This window comes from Nerophis lumbriciformis, linkage group LG01 (assembly GCF_033978685.3).
Source record: "Nerophis lumbriciformis linkage group LG01, RoL_Nlum_v2.1, whole genome shotgun sequence".
NCBI classification, from domain to species: Eukaryota; Metazoa; Chordata; class Actinopteri; order Syngnathiformes; family Syngnathidae; genus Nerophis; species Nerophis lumbriciformis.
In genome coordinates, this window is record NC_084548.2 from 77134847 (window position 1) to 77152737 (window position 17891).

The 17891-nt window shown below is 42.9% G+C and overlaps 1 protein-coding gene across 2 annotated transcripts in view; it reads left to right on the plus strand.

Moving 5' to 3' along the window:
• Positions 1-1159: 1159 nt before the first annotated feature.
• Positions 1160-17891, plus strand: part of LOC133614817 (DENN domain-containing protein 2D-like) — a 68244-nt gene continuing 51512 nt past the window's right edge. Inside the window, exons 1-4 of one of the 2 annotated variants that reach the window (XM_072914769.1) lie at positions 1160-1402; positions 5481-5541; positions 5604-5678; positions 12852-12926. In XM_072914769.1, coding sequence (XP_072770870.1) covers positions 1385-1402; positions 5481-5541; positions 5604-5678; positions 12852-12926 — 229 coding nt within the window. In that variant the 5' untranslated portion in view covers positions 1160-1384. Of the gene's footprint in view, positions 1403-5480; positions 5542-5603; positions 5679-12851; positions 12927-16022; positions 16286-17891 lie in introns of those variants that run through there. The other variant, XM_061973120.2, reaches the window with a different exon arrangement.

The window sequence follows — 17891 nt, forward strand, 5'->3', positions numbered from 1 at the left end:
AACAGTGCCAGAGGAAAGTGATAAGTTTATAATATTTAGCACTGATGGACCTAATAATACAAAAAGCTCCTTAATAAGTTTCCCAGGAAATGGGTCAAGTAAGTGATGGGCCACTTTAAATGACATGATGGGCCAAATTAAATGACATGATGGGCCACATTAAATGACATGATGGGCCACATTAAATGTCATGATGGGCAACATTAATGACATGGATGACCACTTTGAATAACATGACAAGCCACAACAAATAACGTGGCAAACCACAATAAATGACATGGAAAATCACATTGAATGGCGTGGAAGACCACATTGAATGACATGATGGGCCATGTTAAATGATGTGGCGTACCATAGCAAATGACATGGAAGACCACATAGAATGACATGGCAAGCCACATTAAATGATGTGGAAGACCAGATTGAATGGCATGATGGGCTGTTTTAAATGACGTGGTGAACCACATTAAATGATGTGGCAGACTACAATAGATGACATAGAAGACCACATTAAATGATGTGGCAGACTACAATAGATGACATAGAAGACCACATTAAATGATGTGGCAGACTACAATAGATGACATAGAAGACCACATTAAATGATGTGGCAGACTACAATAGATGACATAGAAGACCACATTGAATGTTGGGACAACCACATGAAATGATGTGGAAGGCCACATTGAATAACATGAGGGGCCACATTAAATGATGTGGCGGACACATGTGGTTTATGGTGTGTTGACTAGTAAATTCCGTCTCTGCTAAATCTCACCTTAGGTTGCGCCCTAGAAAGTGTTAATAGTGCAAGTAATGTACTTGTTGTAATGTGCATCTGAGTTCATTAACTCACCTGACAACTCACCTGACAACTCACCTGACAACTCACCTGACAACTCACCTGACAACTCAGGTGAGATTATCTATGCTGCTCTTTTCCTGTTCTTCTTAGCGTTGCAGGAGTGCCAAAGCAGGCAAAGAGGCGCCAACAACTTCCGACGCTTGGCCAGTTTATTCCTTGTCGGCATAACCGGTTTGACAACACTCACCTGTCTCACCTGTTTCTGACCTTCAGCGCCAACTGTTTGCACATAAACACTGCAAAGATATTGAACTATGATCCCCAGACACGCCTCGTCGTTGTTCTTCCGCCAGACTCCATCATTAATAAATAACTAGCAGTAAGAGCACAGCACACGTTGTGTTAACACTTTGCTTTGGCAGTGAAAGAGGAAATCCTAGCAGAGACCAAAGAACACTTCAGCACGTGGACTTCCTCTTACGTGCGCTCCAACTGTGGCAGGAAAGAGCAGTCCTCCGTCTTTTTGTGACAAAGACACGCATTCAGGTGAAGACTAGACTGTCTTTGAGCGCTTTCAACATGGACACCACGTCACAGGTAGATACCACACACACTTTCAATTGTCCTTTGGTTCTAGATGTTCCAACATGGACACCACGTCACAGGTAGATACCACACACTTTCAATTGTCCTTTGGTTCTAGATGTTCCAACATGGACACCACGTCACAGGTAGATACCACACACACTTTCAATTGTCCTTTGGTTCTAGATGTTCCAACATGGACACCACGTCACAGGTAGATACCACACACACTTTCAATTGTCCTTTGGTTCTAGATGTTCCAACATGGACACCACGTCACAGGTAGATACCACACACACTTTCAATTGTCCTTTGGTTCTAGATGTTCCAACATGGACACCACGTCACAGGTAGGTCCCACACACTTTCAATTGTCCTTTGGTTCTAGATGTTCCAACATGGACACCACGTCACAGGTAGATACCACACACACTTTCAATTGTCCTTTGGTTCTAGATGTTCCAACATGGACACCACGTCACAGGTAGGTCCCACACACTTTCAATTGTCCTTTGGTTCTAGATGTTCCAACATGGACACCACGTCACAGGTAGATACCACACACACTTTCAATTGTCCTTTGGTTCTAGATGTTCCAACATGGACACCACGTCACAGGTAGATACCACACACACTTTCAATTGTCCTTTGGTTCTAGATGTTCCAACATGGACACCACGTCACAGGTAGGTCCCACACACTTTCAATTGTCCTTTGGTTCTAGATGTTCCAACATGGACACCACGTCACAGGTAGGTCCCACACACTTTCAATTGTCCTTTGGTTCTAGATGTTCCAACATGGACACCACGTCACAGGTAGGTCCCACACACTTTCAATTGTCCTTTGGTTCTAGATGTTCCAACATGGACACCACGTCACAGGTAGGTCCCACACACTTTCAATTGTCCTTTGGTTCTAGATGTTCCAACATGGACACCACGTCACAGGTAGGTCCCACACACTTTCAATTGTCCTTTGGTTCTAGATGTTCCAACATGGACACCACGTCACAGGTAGATACCACACACTTTCAATTGTCCTTTGGTTCTAGATGTTCCAACATGGACACCACGTCACAGGTAGGTCCCACACACTTTCAATTGTCCTTTGGTTCTAGATGTTCCAACATGGACACCACGTCACAGGTAGGTCCCACACACTTTCAATTGTCCTTTGGTTCTAGATGTTCCAACATGGACACCACGTCACAGGTAGGTCCCACACACTTTCAATTGTCCTTTGGTTCTAGATGTTCCAACATGGACACCACGTCACAGGTAGGTCCCACACACTTTCAATTGTCCTTTGGTTCTAGATGTTCCAACATGGACACCACGTCACAGGTAGATACCACACACTTTCAATTGTCCTTTGGTTCTAGATGTTCCAACATGGACACCACGTCACAGGTAGATACCACACACTTTCAATTGTCCTTTGGTTCTAGATGTTCCAACATGGACACCACGTCACAGGTAGATACCACACACTTTCAATTGTCCTTTGGTTCTAGATGTTCCAACATGGACACCACGTCACAGGTAGGTCCCACACACACTTTCAATTGTCCTTTGGTTCTAGATGTTCCAACATGGACACCACGTCACAGGTAGGTCCCACACACTTTCAATTGTCCTTTGGTTCTAGATGTTCCAACATGGACACCTCGTCACAGGTAGGTCCCACACACTTTCAATTGTCCTTTGGTTCTAGATGTTCCAACATGGACACCACGTCACAGGTAGATACCACACACTTTCAATTGTCCTTTGGTTCTAGATGTTCCAACATGGACACCACGTCACAGGTAGATCCCACACACTTTCAATTGTCCTTTGGTTCTAGATGTTCCAACATGGACACCACGTCACAGGTAGATACCACACACACTTTCAATTGTCCTTTGGTTCTAGATGTTCCAACATGGACACCACGTCACAGGTAGATACCACACACACTTTCAATTGTCCTTTGGTTCTAGATGTTCCAACGTGGACACCACGTCACAGGTAGGTCCCACACACTTTCAGTTGTCCTTTGGTTCTAGATGTTCCAACATGGCCACAACAGAGGCGGATCATGCAGACATGCCCGTGTTTCTCCTTCTTCTACATGTACAGGCGCTTTTGTAAATCACAAATCAATACCTTAAGAGAAGGCAACGGGCGATTGCAGCTATTTGGGATACAACACTTCTCAGATGGCAAGAGAACTTTCCAATACTTACCGAAAAACTTGGTCCCTTCCTCCCGTGGATGTGATGGTGATAGGCAGGGTGTGACTACAAATATTGCTTTATGGATGTGACTGTGAAATGACCAGGCAGTGTGCATGATGCCTGCATCTTCGCTAACTCCGCCATTAGCACGCAGCTGAAAGATGGAACCATCTCCTTGTGTCCCAAACAGTTTATGGCATTATCTACTTTCTCATGTGGATTAAAGATGTGATTCATGTATGATGTCCCAGGTGTGATTCACTACTCTGGATTCTAGCACAACACTGGATATTGTTCAAAGGAGATAACTTTTCACTGAAGAACTTGCAGACAAAACACAGCAAACAAATAATTGTAAATAAGTTCACAGTGAAGTGAAGTCATCTACTGGAGAGCAGATAGACGCTTTTTTGTTTTCTTTGCCGGTGGACAGAGGGGGTAGACTGAGGGGGTGGACAGAGGGGGTGGGGGTCTTAAACGGTGGCATTGTTGTGTGTGGACATGGATAAGGTTAGGTGGGATTTACCCTGGATAACCTTATCCGGCTTAGTGTAAACAGGGCCTAAATGGGCCCTAGTGAGAGAGTGTGAGCGTGAGTCTGTGTTGGCTCTGTGATGAGGTGGTGACTTGTCCAGGGTGTACACCGCCTTCCTTGTCCAGGGTGTAACCCGCCTTCCTTGTCCAGAGTGTACCCCGCCAATTGTCCATGGTGTACAACGCCTTCCTTGTCCAGGGTGTTCCCCGCCTTCCTTGTCCAGGGTGTTCCCCGCCTTCCTTGTCCAAGGTGTACACTGCCTTCCTTGTCCAGGGTGTACCCCACCTTCCTTGTCCAGGGTGTTCCCCGCCTTCCTTGTCCAGGGTGTTCCCCGCCTTCCTTGTTCAGGTTGTATCTCGCCTTCCTTGTCCAAGGCGTTCCCCGCCTTCCTTGTCCAGGGTGTACACCGCCTTCCTTGTCCAGGGTGTTCCTCGCCTTCCTTGTCCAGGGTGTTCCTCGCCTTCCTTGTCCAGGGTGTACGCCACCTTCCTTGTCCAGGGTGTACCCTGCCTTCCTTGTCCAGGGTGTACACCACCTTCCTTGTCCAGGGTGTTCCCCGCCTTCCTTATCCAGGGTGTTCCTCGCCTTCCTTGTCCAGGGTGTTCCCCGCCTTCCTTGTCCAGGGTGTTCCCCACCTTCCTTGTCCAGGATGTTCCCCGCATTCCTTATCCAGGGTGTACACCGCCTTCCTTGTCCAGGGTGTACCCTGCCTTCCTTATCCAGGGTGTTCCTCGCCTTCCTTGTCCAGGATTCTCCCCGCCTTCCTTGTCCAGGGTGTACACCGCCTTCCTTGTCCAGGGTGTACCCTGCCTTTTGCCCGAATGCAGCTGAGATAGGTTTCAGCACCCCCCGCGACCCTGAGAGGGACAAGCGGTAGAAAATAGATGTATGGATGGATGGACGATTACACCACGCCCTGATCCATTTTCTTGTTGAACTTGTGCCGCAGTTTGCAAACCCCTGAAATTGTGGTTTTGTTTTGTTTTGTTTTGTTGTGTGTCTATGCATGACACAATCACATATCTATTATTTATTGATCATTTGTTGTTTGACTTTTGTAGCTGTATGTAAAAATGGCGGCGCTGGCAGCTGCTTAGACAAGACTTCCACAAAGTTGAATGATCCACAAATTGAAGCATCAGCTTGTCTTTTGTGTTCTTTCATGTTTCCCTCTTGTTTCCATGGCTTTTGACCTTATTTTGACCTTATATAATGTGATCCAAATGAAACACCAGGAATATAAAAACTGACATTTCTCTCTTGGACTGTAGATTGCAACATTGCGGAACAATTAGGAAATTCCATGTCATCACTCAGCGTTTCCTTTCTTCAAGGGTACAGCAGGGCAGCAGAACCCCAGGAGGAACTTGGACTTCTCGTCCTTGCGCGTTAAAAGTGAGCTGGTGAGGGCCTGTCCAGGTGATGTTTGGGACAATGATGGGAGTGTCTGTGCACAGGAAGGAACAACAGTTGGGAGGACCACCAGAGAGGAGCTTGGTCTTTTTCATCCGCCAGAGACTTCTCAAGAAGTGGTAAATGATACTTACATGATCTGCTCCCTGGGGGTTGTTTGAGCACACTGCAGCTAGACCTGGATAGTCTCACTCCTTAATGCTTCAGTCGTTTGCAGGATTCTCACAGGAATGAGGCAAAAATACAACATTGTGGCCATGTCAGCACAGAAAAACCTACTCAGTGGCCTCGTGGTTAGAGCAGGGGTAGGGAACCTATGGCTCTAGAGCCAGATGTGGCTCTTTTGATGACTGCATCTGGCTCTCAGATTCATCTTAGCTGACATTGCTTAACAGGATAAGAAATGAATAATTCTGGGAATCAGTGTTAAAAATAACATTCAAAATATAAAACATTCTCATGCATTTTAATCCATCCATCCGTTTTCTACCGCACCGTTAGTATTTTATTCATTATTAGTTAGCTTCAGAATAAAAATGTTATACTCTAATGTTGGTCTTACTTAAAAATGTTCGCATTTAGTCGTATTCAGTGTTAAAAAATATTATATGGCTCTCACGGAAATACATTTTAAAATATTTGTCTTCCATGGCTCTCTCAGCCAAAAAGGTTCCCGACCCCTGGGTTAGAGTGTCCGCCCTGAGATCAATAGGCCCCGAGTTCAAACCCCGGCCGAGTCATTAGACTTAGACTTCCTTTTTATTGTCATTCAAATTTGAACTTTACAGTACAGATAAGAACGCAATTTTGTTGCATTAGCTCATAGTAGTGCAGGATAAAAAAGCAATAAAGTGCAGATATAAATAAATAGATTACTGTACAGATAATTATATTGCACTTTTGCATATGCGTCCACGTTTATGGATGTATGTTATATTGTCTTTATATTCCAGACAGTTAATCGAGTCCAGCAGTGAAAACAGTCCTTGGTGGGAGTGGGAGGAGTCTTTGCAGATTTTCTGAGCCCTGGTCAGGCAGCAACTTTTTGCCATCTCCTGGATAGGAGGAAGAGGAGTCCTGATGATCTTTTCCGCCGTCCTCACCACTCTCTACAGAGACTTCCAGTCTGAGGCACTGCAGGCTCCAGTCCAGACAGAGATGCAGTTGGTCTCTATAGTGCCTCTGTAGAATGTGGTTAGAACGGGGGGAGGGAGCTGTGCTCTTTTCATCCCACGCAAAAAGTGCATGCGCTGCTGAGCTCTTTTTTCAAGAGCTCGGTATGTAGGGACCAGGTCATACTGTCAGTTATCTGCACCCCCGGGAACTTGGTGCTGCTTACCATCTTCACTGCTGTGCCGTTGATGAAGAGCGGAGTGTGACTGGACTGGTGCTTCTTGAAGTCGGCGATGATCTTCTTGGTCTAGTTGACATTCAGGACCAGGTTGTTGGTTCTGCACCAGTCAACCAGATGTTTCACCTCCTCCCTGTAGTCCATGTCATTGTTGTCACGGATGAGGCCCACTACTGTCGTGTACTTCACAATGTGATTAGGAGTGGACCTGGCGCAGCAGTCATGGGTCATCAACGTGGACAGCAGTGGACTCAGGACGCAGCCCTGGGGGCAGCCGGTGCTCAGGGAGATAGCCCTGGAGGTGTTGTTGCCCACTCTCACAGATTGGGGTCTGTCTGTGAGGAAGTCAAGCAGCCAGTTGCAAAGGTGGGTACTGAATCCAAGGTTTGCTCACCAAGTGCTGCGGGATGATGGTGTTGAATGCTGAGCTGAAGTCCAGAAACAACATCCGCACGTGTGTGTCCTTTCCTTCCAGATGTTCTAAGCTCAGGTGGAGTGCAGAGGAGATGGTGTCCTCTGTGGAGCGGTTAGGGCGATAAGCAAACTGGTATGGGTCAAATGTGGGGGGAAGTCTGGAGACAATATATTCCTTTACCAGCCTCTCCAAACACTTCATTATGATGGGGGTGAGTGCCACGGGGCTATAATCATTGAGGGAGGAGATTGTGGGTTTTTAAGGCACTGGAATGATTGTGGCCGTCTTAAAAGATGATGGTACCACAGCTTGGGTCAGCGAGGTGTTGAAGATGTCTGTGAGAACCCCAGCCAGCTGGTCTGCACATCCCTCAACCCTTGTGTGGTGTTCATATTGTTGTTACTCAGCCAGTGTTTGTGGGTCTGATGGACCCGTTGCATTTTGTGGCTTTTAATGCCTCACAATCAAACACTTTTATGTTAAAATACTGAACAGATGTTTACCTTATCCCAAAAAACATCTGTAATGAAGTGTTTCAAGAGGCTGGTAAAGGAATACATTGTCTCCAGACTTTCCCCCACATTCGACCCATACCAGTTTGCTTATCGCCCTAACCGCTCCACAGAGGACGCCATCTCCTCTGCACTCCACCTGAGCTGGAAGGAAAGGACACACACGTGCAGATGTTGTTTCTGGACTTCAGCTCGGCATTCAACACCATCATCCGGCAGCACTTGGTGAGCAAACTGGCCCCCCTTGGATTCAGTACCCCCCTTTGCAACTGGCTGCTTGACTTCCTCACAGACAGACCCCAATCTGTGAGAGTGGGCAACAACACCTCCAGTGCTATCTCCTTGAGCACCGGCTCCCCCCAGGGCTGCGTCCTGAGTCCGCTGCTGTTCACGTTGATGACCCATGACTGCTGCGCCAGGTCCACTACTAACCACATTGTGAAGTGAGCGGACGACACGACAGTAGTGGGCCTCATCCGTGACAACAATGACATGGACTACAGGGAGGAGGTGAAACATCTGGTTAACTGGTGCAGAACCAACAACCTGGTCCTGAATGTCGACAAGACCAAGGAGATTATCGTCGACTTCAGGAAGCACCAGTCCAGCCACTATCCACTCTTCATCAACGACACAGCGGTGGAGATGGTAAGCATCACCAAGTTCCTGGGGGTGCAGATAACTGACAATATGACCTGGTCCCTACACAAAAAGAGCTCAGCAGCGCATGCACTTTTTGCGTGGGATGAAAAGAGCACAGCTCTCTCAGCACATTCTACAGAGGCACTATAGAGAGCCTACTGACCAACTGCATGTCTGTCTGGACTGGAGCCTGCAGTGCCTCAGACTGGAAGTCTCTCCAGAGAATGGTGAGGACGGCGGAAAAGATCAACAGGACTCCTCTTCCTCCTATCCAGGAGATCGAAAAAAGAAGCTGCCTGACCAGGGCTCAGAAAATCTGCAGAGACTCCTCCCATCCCCACCAAGGACTGTTTTCACTGCTGTACTCTAGAAAGAGGTTCCGCAGCCTCCGTAGCAGAACCTCCAGGTTCTGTAACAGCTTCTTCCCTCAGGCCATAAGACTCTTGAACGCATCATAATAATCCCCTCAATTCCCCCCAAAAATGGATTAACTGGCTGGAATATAAAGACAATATAACATACATCCATAAACATGGATGCATATGCAAAAGTGCAATATATGTATCTGTACAGTAATCTATTTATTTATATCTGCAACTTATTGCTTTTTTATCCTGCACTACCATGAACTAGTGCAACAAAATGTTGTTCTTATCTGTAATGTAAAGTTCAAATTTGAATGACAATAAAAAGTACGGTAAGTCTAAGTCTAAGTCTAAGACCCACAAACGCTGGCTGAGTAACAACAATGTGAACGTTGCATGGAAAGTTCTCTGCCAGTTTTTGCATCCCACAGGGATTCTTCTTTTGTGTTTCTGCACCTGCGGTTCCCACACAACATTGTTGGTCAACACTGTCTGCTCTCATTTTCTTGCACATTTGACCCTCTGATGTTCTGTGTACCTACACTCTGTCCTCCCCCTGTCTAGGCCCGCTGTGTGTGTGTGCATGTGTGTGCATGTGTGTGTGTGTGTGTGTGTGTGTGTGTGTGTGTGTGTGTGTGTGTGTGTGGTACACAGAACATCAATTCCCACACTTCTATTAGCCCCCGGGGACATCTTATATGTAATAGAAATGTGTGTGTGGGTGTACTGTGTGTGTTCATTAAATATGTATTCTGATATATGTTCTTCACAGAAAATGAGCCAAAGCCAGTGAGTCTCAGTTTGAAAAATTAATTAATTGTATAATTGTTCTTTTAATAAAAATCGAAAACGGGTCCCACAGACCCGAACACCACACAATGGTAAAGCACCATGCCCGTAATGTCATCAGGTCCCGCTGCTTTCCGGGGGTTCACTCTCCTCAGGGTTTTCCAGACATCTGCTGTGTCCAGGTAGAGCGGCTGCTCATCAGTGTGGGGGATGGATTTCCTCGCCGGAGTGGTGTTAAGTGCCTCAAACCTTGCAAAGTGGTTGTTTAGGTTGTTAAGGAAGCTGATGCTGTTGTCATAGGGACGGGGGGCAGCTTTATAGTCCGTGATGACCTGTATGCCCTGCCACATTCGTCTAGTGTTCGTGGGGTTTTCAAAGAAGTCCTGCACTTTCTGACTATGAGCACGCTTTGCAACCTTAATGGCACGGTTCAGGTTAGCTCTGGCTGTTTTAAGTGCTACCATGTCGCCAGATTTAAAAGCCTTGTTCCGAGCCTTCAGCATTGCACGTACCTCACTGTTCATCCAGGGTTTCTCGTTGGCCCGTGTGGGGATGTTCTTGATCACACTGACATCCTCCATGCACTTCTGAATGTATGCGGACACAGACTCTGCATACTCCTCCACACATGTGTGGCGACTGTCAGTGGCGGCTGCCTTGAACATGTCCCAGTCTTTGCTTTCGAAACAGTCTTGTAATGCTTCCATTGCTCCCTCTGGCCAGGTCCTCACCTGCTTCACTGTAGCTTGCTTCCTGATCAGCAGGGGCTTGTATGCAGGAATTAGCATCACAGATAGATGGTCTGAGGAGCCGAGGTGGGGGCGGGGTGCAGCTTTGAATGCGTGCTTAACATTGCTGTACACCATGTCCAATGTGCTTCAACCCCTGGTTGCAAAATTCACATATTGATGGAAATGGGGGAACACAGTTTTCAAGTTAGTTTGATTAAAGTCCCCTGCCACGATGAAAACTCCCTCCGATGTGTAGATTGCAGTACATTGATAGAGCAGTACAAAGCATCAAGGCTTGTTTGATGTTAGCACTGGGAGGAATGTACACTACTGTGAAGATCATAGCACTGAATTCCCGGGGTAAATAAAATGGCCTGCATTTTATAGTTAATAGTTCTACATAGGGAGAGCAGTGACATGAGACTATCTTCCCATTGTTGCACCAGTTGTTGTTGATATATATGCAAACGCCACTGCCTCGGGATTTACCAGTGAGAGTGCTGCTCCTGTCCGACTAAAATATTGTTAGCCCCTCGATGCTAACTGCCTTGTCCGGAACGAATGTTTCAGCCACGTTTCTGTGAGAAATATGGCGCAGCAGTCTCTCATCTCCCGTCTAGCATATAAATCCAGCTTCAGGTAGTCCAGTTTGTTCTCCAGGGAGCGGACATTTGAAAACAGGATGGAAGAAAGTGGCGTTCTTTGAGGATTAGCTTTTAGCTTTGTTGTTAGTCCAACTCGGCATCCCCGTTTCTGCTTCCGATCACACCGCTTACGTCTCCTCCGTCGACGGTCCCCACTGGTACTTGGCTCCGCTGCTTCACAGGCCGCTGGATGTAGCCGGCGCAGTATTCCCATGCTACCGATGAGGTCCAGCGTATATACACATCTTTGGTCTAAAACGATTTGATTTATTTACATCTAAAATTGTCTGGTGGTCGTATGTTACTATGGAGTGACTACGCTGTAAGTTAACTTTGAAATTTACAGAATTTACCGATATATTTGCCAAAATAGTTCCATTACTACCACAAGCCTCTGCAGCCGCAGCTGAGCAGGGCGCCGCCGTCTTGAGATCATACCAAAGACTATAAAAATGGGAGCCATTAACTCCCTGCTTGGCACTCAGCATCAAGGGTTGGAATTGGGGGTTAAATCACCAAGAATGATTCCCAGGTGTGACCATTGCTGCTGCCCACTGCTCCCCTCACTTCCCAGGGGGTGATCAAGGGTGATGGGTCAAATACATTGAATAATTTCGCCACACCTAGTGTGTGTGTGTGACTATCATTGCTACTTTAACTTTAACTTTAACTTAAAGGGGAACATTATCACAATTTCAGAAGGGTTAAAACCATTCAAAATCAGTTCCCAGTGGCTTATTTTATTTTTCGAAGTTTTTTTCAAAATGTTACCCATCACGCAATATCCCTAAAAAAAGCTTCAAAGTGCCTGATTTTAACCATCGTTATATACACCCGTCCATTTTCCTGTGACGTCACATAGTGAAGCCAACACAAACAAACATGGCAGAAAGAACAGCAAGCTATAGCGACATTAGCTCGGATTCAGACTCGGATTTCAGCGGCTTAAGCGATTCAACAGATTACGCATGTATTGAAACGGATGGTTGTAGTGTGGAGGCAGGTAGCCAAAACCAAATTGAAGAAGAAACTGAAGCTATTGAGCCATATCGCTTTGAACCGTATGCAAGCGAAACCGAGGAAAACGACACGACAGCCAGCGACACGGGAGAAAGCGAGGACGAATTTGGCGATCGCCTTCTAACCAACGATTGGTATGTGTTTGTTTGGCATTAAAGGAAACTAACAACTATGAACTAGGTTTACAGCATATGAAATACATTTGGCAACAACATGCACTTTGACAGCCCAGTTTTCATCAATTAATATATTCTGTAGACATACCCTCATCCGCTCTCTTCCTGCAAGCTGATCTGTCCAGTCCAGTTGGAAATGCATCTGCTTTGAGTGTCGCAGGATATCCACACATTCTTGCCATCTCTGTCGTAGCATAGCTTTCGTGGGTAAAGTGTGCGGAACAAACCTCCAATTTCTTGCCACTTTGGCATCTTTGGGCCACTGGTGCAACTTGAATCCGTCCCTGTTGGTGTTGTTACACCCTCCGACAACACACCGACGAGGCATGATGTCTCCAAGGTACGGAAAACAGTCGAAAAAACGGAAAATAACAGAGCTGATTTGACTCGGTGTTTGAGAAAATGGTGGATTGCTTCCCGATGTGACGTCATGTTGTGACGTCATCGCTCCGAGAGCGAATAATAGAAAGGCGTTTAATTCGCCAAAATTCAAAATTCCAAAATGGGTTAAAAAAATATATGGTCTTTTTTCTGCAACATGAAGGTATATATTGACGCTTACATAGGTCTGCTGATAATGTTCCCCTTTAAAAGCATGCAGACTGTGTGAGAGTAGAAGTATGTCAAACCATGTCATCTTCTCACAGAAACATCTGGAAAGGAAGAGGCTTATGCCACCGTCGCCCGGCTACACAGCAGTGAGGCCCGCACCAACCAAGCAGGTACCAATCCAAGAACTACTTCTCAAACTTTCTTCACTCACTTGGCTTTCCAAGTACCACCATGATGACAAACATTTGAAAAAGTAGTGTAGTAGGCCTAAATATTCATCAAAAACAAGGCAGTGGTATTGTTCAACAAGTGTTTTGAATATTGCTGGCCACCGTAACATTGCACACAGTTTGAACGGTAACACTGTGTTAGAATATTTGATTAGGTGATTCCACTAAATGGAGCCCACGTACCACTAGTGGTACTCAAATCACTGGTATATTAAACAGTCCTATTTCTGGTACCCAGGAATAGATACTTGTACTCAACGCTACCAATTTTTGTTCACGCGCTAATAAATGTTGACTTGTTTAGGAGGATGATCTATTCTTTCAATCAGTTGTTGTATCTTCTTTTCATTTGCATTCATTTCAGTGTGTCCTAGGTGAGTTGTCGTAGTCAGGAAGTAGTCTTTAAAGTACTTTAGTACGTACTAGGGATGGGCGATACGACCTAAAATCTATATCACATTATATATTGCACCCTCCGACGATAACGATATGTATCGCCATGTTTTATTCGTTATACAAATGTGTTATGTCTGTGTGATCATGTTTTGTTTTGGTTATGTTCGGTTTGGTTTTTGGACCCTTTGTGCACTCTTGTTTGTTTTGTTTCCATGACAACCCATTAGTTTTCACCTGTCCTCATGTCACGCACCTGTCTCACGTTTTGCACTCGCGCCCCTGTCACTAATCATGTCACTGTTTTTCAAGTCTGTCTTTTTCTGTTGATGGTCCTGGTGACATTATTCTGGATTTGCTCTGTGCTGACTTATTCCATGCCATAGTTTTCATGCTTTTCACCTCACAGTAAGTCTACTTTTTCTTGTCCATAGTTTCTGTCTAAATGTTTTTTGTTTCTTAGCCAAGTTTATCTCCGCCTTGAGCGCGCCTTTTGTTTACACCCTTTTTTTGTAGTTATAGTGTTAAAATAAATATGTACTCACCTTCACGCCTTGCCCGCTCCAACTTTACTTGCATCTCGGGAAAACAAACAACCCATAGTCCAAGTCTTGACAAAATGATGCGGACCAAAAACTTTGCAGACAATAACAAAGACGACAAAAGATTGTGTGCTAATAAGAAATATCCACCTAACCACTGTAGTATCGACCCTATACAGTTATCAATGTTTCTATCGACTGGGAAGCAATCCGCCATTTCCTCAAACACATTACAAACACTGAGTCAAATCAGTTCTGTTATTTTCCGTTTTTTCGACTGTTTTCCATAACTTTGTTTACATCCAGGAGCTCTAGCTTAGCGGTTAGCGTAACTTATTGTATCTTCCAACAGTGTGTAGCGCAGCATGTTTATCCCATACTTTCAGTGAATTCTAGCTATATATATATTTATTATATATATATATATATATATATATATATATATATATATATATATATATATATAATAAAATAAATACTTGAATTTCAGTGTTCATTTATTTACAACACCACTTCTTTAAAGTTAAAGTTAAAGTTAAAGTACCAATGATTGTCACACACACACTAGGTGTGGCGAGATTATTCTCTGCATTTGACCCATCACCCTTGATCACCCCCTGGGAGGTGAGGGGAGCAGTGGGCAGCAGCGGTGGCCGCGCCCGGGAATCATTTTGGTGATTTAACCCCCAATTCCAACCCTTGATGCTGAGTGCCAAGCAGGGAGGAAATGGCTCCCATTTTTATAGTCTTTGGTATGACTCGGCCGGGGTTTGAACTCACAACCTACCGATCTCAGGGCGGACACTCTAACCACTAGGCCACCATGTAGCTACAACACCACTTCTTTACACCATGTAGCTACAACACCACTTCTTTACACCGTGTAGCTACAACACCACTTCTTTACACCATGTAGCTACAACACCACTTCTTTACACCATGTAGCTACAACACCACTTCTTTACACCATGTAGCTACAACACCACTTCTTTACACCATGTAGCTACAACACCACTTCTTTACACCATGTAGCTACAACACCACTTCTTTACACCATGTAGCTACAACACCACTTCTTTACACCGTGTAGCTACAACACCACTTCTTTACACCATGTAGCTACAACACCACTTCTTTACACCATGTAGCTACAACACCACTTCTTTACACCATGTAGCTACAACACCACTTCAGTTAACCATCAAATTTTAATTTTTTGCTTGCTTTGTGTTTTTTTAAATACATTTTTTTCATGATAAACAATTTTCAAAACTGTTTTTTTAAAAGAAAAAAGAAAAAGCAATTGTTCTCATAGGGTTATAATATTTTTTCAAATTATTTTTTTAGTATTTTTGTTGTAATTATTTAAAAAAAAATATTCTCAAAAGATTTTGACTTTTTTTACCCTTGAAAAATTATTTTTATTTTATTTGAATACACTTTTCTAACTAATGGAATTATTGCTTTTTAACTTATGCCCCCCAAATTACAACCATTGTCATAGAATGTTTACTCTTTTTCAGTTTGACAGTTTTCCCACCTTTTTTTATTAAGATCATGAATTATTTTTCTTTTTTTAGCACAATTTTAAACCTCATTGAATTGTGACTTTTTTTGTTTCCAGAATTTTTTTTGCAAATAAACATGTCTCATTAGAATGTAACTTTTTTCTAAAATGCTTATTAAAAAAAAAAAAAAAGTTAATCTGAAGCACAAAAAAAATGTTTTTCCAAGAAAAAAAGCAATATTCCTAAATACATATTCCTAAAATAAATATATAATAAGAGTCATCATTTTCTGAGATATAAAATTGGAATTAAAAAATCAATAGTAATAATCTTTCTAAAATACCACTGCTGAACTTCTATTGTGTTGTTATTTTGAAACGCTGTTGATCAGAGTGAGCTTTGCGCGAGAGATCCTTTTTTTTTTTTTTTTTTTTTTTTTGAGCTTTTTGGCTGTCGCTGAGAAATCCCACAGTAGCAGGAGGACGTGAAGGCAGCACGGCTCGAACACAAACACACACAGACACACACACACACACAGACACACACACACACACACACACGCACACAGACACACACAGAGACACACACACACACACGCACACAGACACACACAGAGACACACACACAGAGACACACACACACGTAGACGTAGAGACGGTAGAAGAAGTGTGATGGTGGACGGTTAGTAATGAGCGGGAAGAGTTAGCATGTAGTGAGTGGAGTGAAGAAGGTAAGAAGGTAAGAAGGTAAGAAGGTTAGTTAGGCGGCCATGAGTGAAGTGGTGAGGAGGAAGAAGTGAAGATGAATGAAGTGGTGAGGAGGAGACGACGTGTGACGGACTTAAGGAGCAGATGGAGTGAGTCTTTGGAAACTTTTGCTTTTTTACCTTCGCCAGTTCCACTAAAACATTGTTCGACTAAAACTTTGTTCGACTAAAACTTTGTTCGACTAAAACATTGTTCGACTAAAACTTTGTTCGACTAAAACATTGTTCGACTAAAACTTTGTTCGACTAAAACTTTGTTCGACTAAAACATTGCTGGCTGGAAACAAAACATGTTTGTTGAACGCCAGCGTGTTTGATGATGAAGATGATGTCTGTGGAGACACCTGTCATACTTTGTTGTTGTTGTTGTTGTCAGGTGTCATGGCTGCTACTTATATTGTGCCATATATACTATTATATCACTCTTTATATTGTGCCATATATACTATTATATCACTCTTTATATTGTGCCATATATACTATTATATCACTCTTTATATTGTGCCATATATACTATTATATCACTCTTTATATTGTGCCATATATACTATTCTATCACTCTTTATATTGTGCCATATATACTATTATATCACTCTTTATATTGTGCCATATATACTATTCTATCACTCTTTATATTGTGCCATATATACTATTATATCACTCTTTATATTGTGCCATATATACTATTATATCACTCTTTATATTGTGCCATATATACTATTATATCACTCTTTATATTGTGCCATATATACTATTATATCACTCTTTATATTGTGCCATATATACTATTCTATCACTCTTTATATTGTGCCATATATACTATTATATCACTCTTTATATTGTGCCATATATACTATTCTATCACTCTTTATATTGTGCCATATATACTATTCTATCACTCTTTATATTGTGCCATATATACTATTATATCACTCTTTATATTGTGCCATATATACTATTCTATCACTCTTTATATTGTGCCATATATACTATTATATCACTCTTTATATTGTGCCATATATACTATTATATCACTCTTTATATTGTGCCAAATATAGTATTCTATCACTCTTTATATTGGGCCATATATACTATTATATCACTCTTTATATTGTGCCATATATACTATTATATCACTCTTTATATTGTGCCAAATATACTATTCTATCACTCTTTATATTGTGCCAAATATACTATTATATCACTCTTTATATTGTGCCATATATACTATTCTATCACTCTTTATATTGTGCCAAATATAGTATTCTATCACTCTTTATATTGGGCCATATATACTATTCTATCACTCTTTATATTGTGCCATATATACTATTATATCACTCTTTATATTGTGCCACATATACTATTCTATCACTCTTTATATTGTGCCACATATACTATTCTATCACTCTTTATATTGTGCCAAATATACTATTCTATCACTCTTTATATTGTGCCATATATACTATTATATCACTCTTTATATTGTGCCATATATACTATTCTATCACTCTTTATATTGTGCCATATATACTATTCTATCACTCTTTATATTGTGCCATATATACTATTATATCACTCTTTATATTGTGCCATATATACTATTCTATCACTCTTTATATTGTGCCAAATATAGTATTCTATCCCTCTTTATATTGGGCCATATATACTATTATATCACTCTTTATATTGTGCC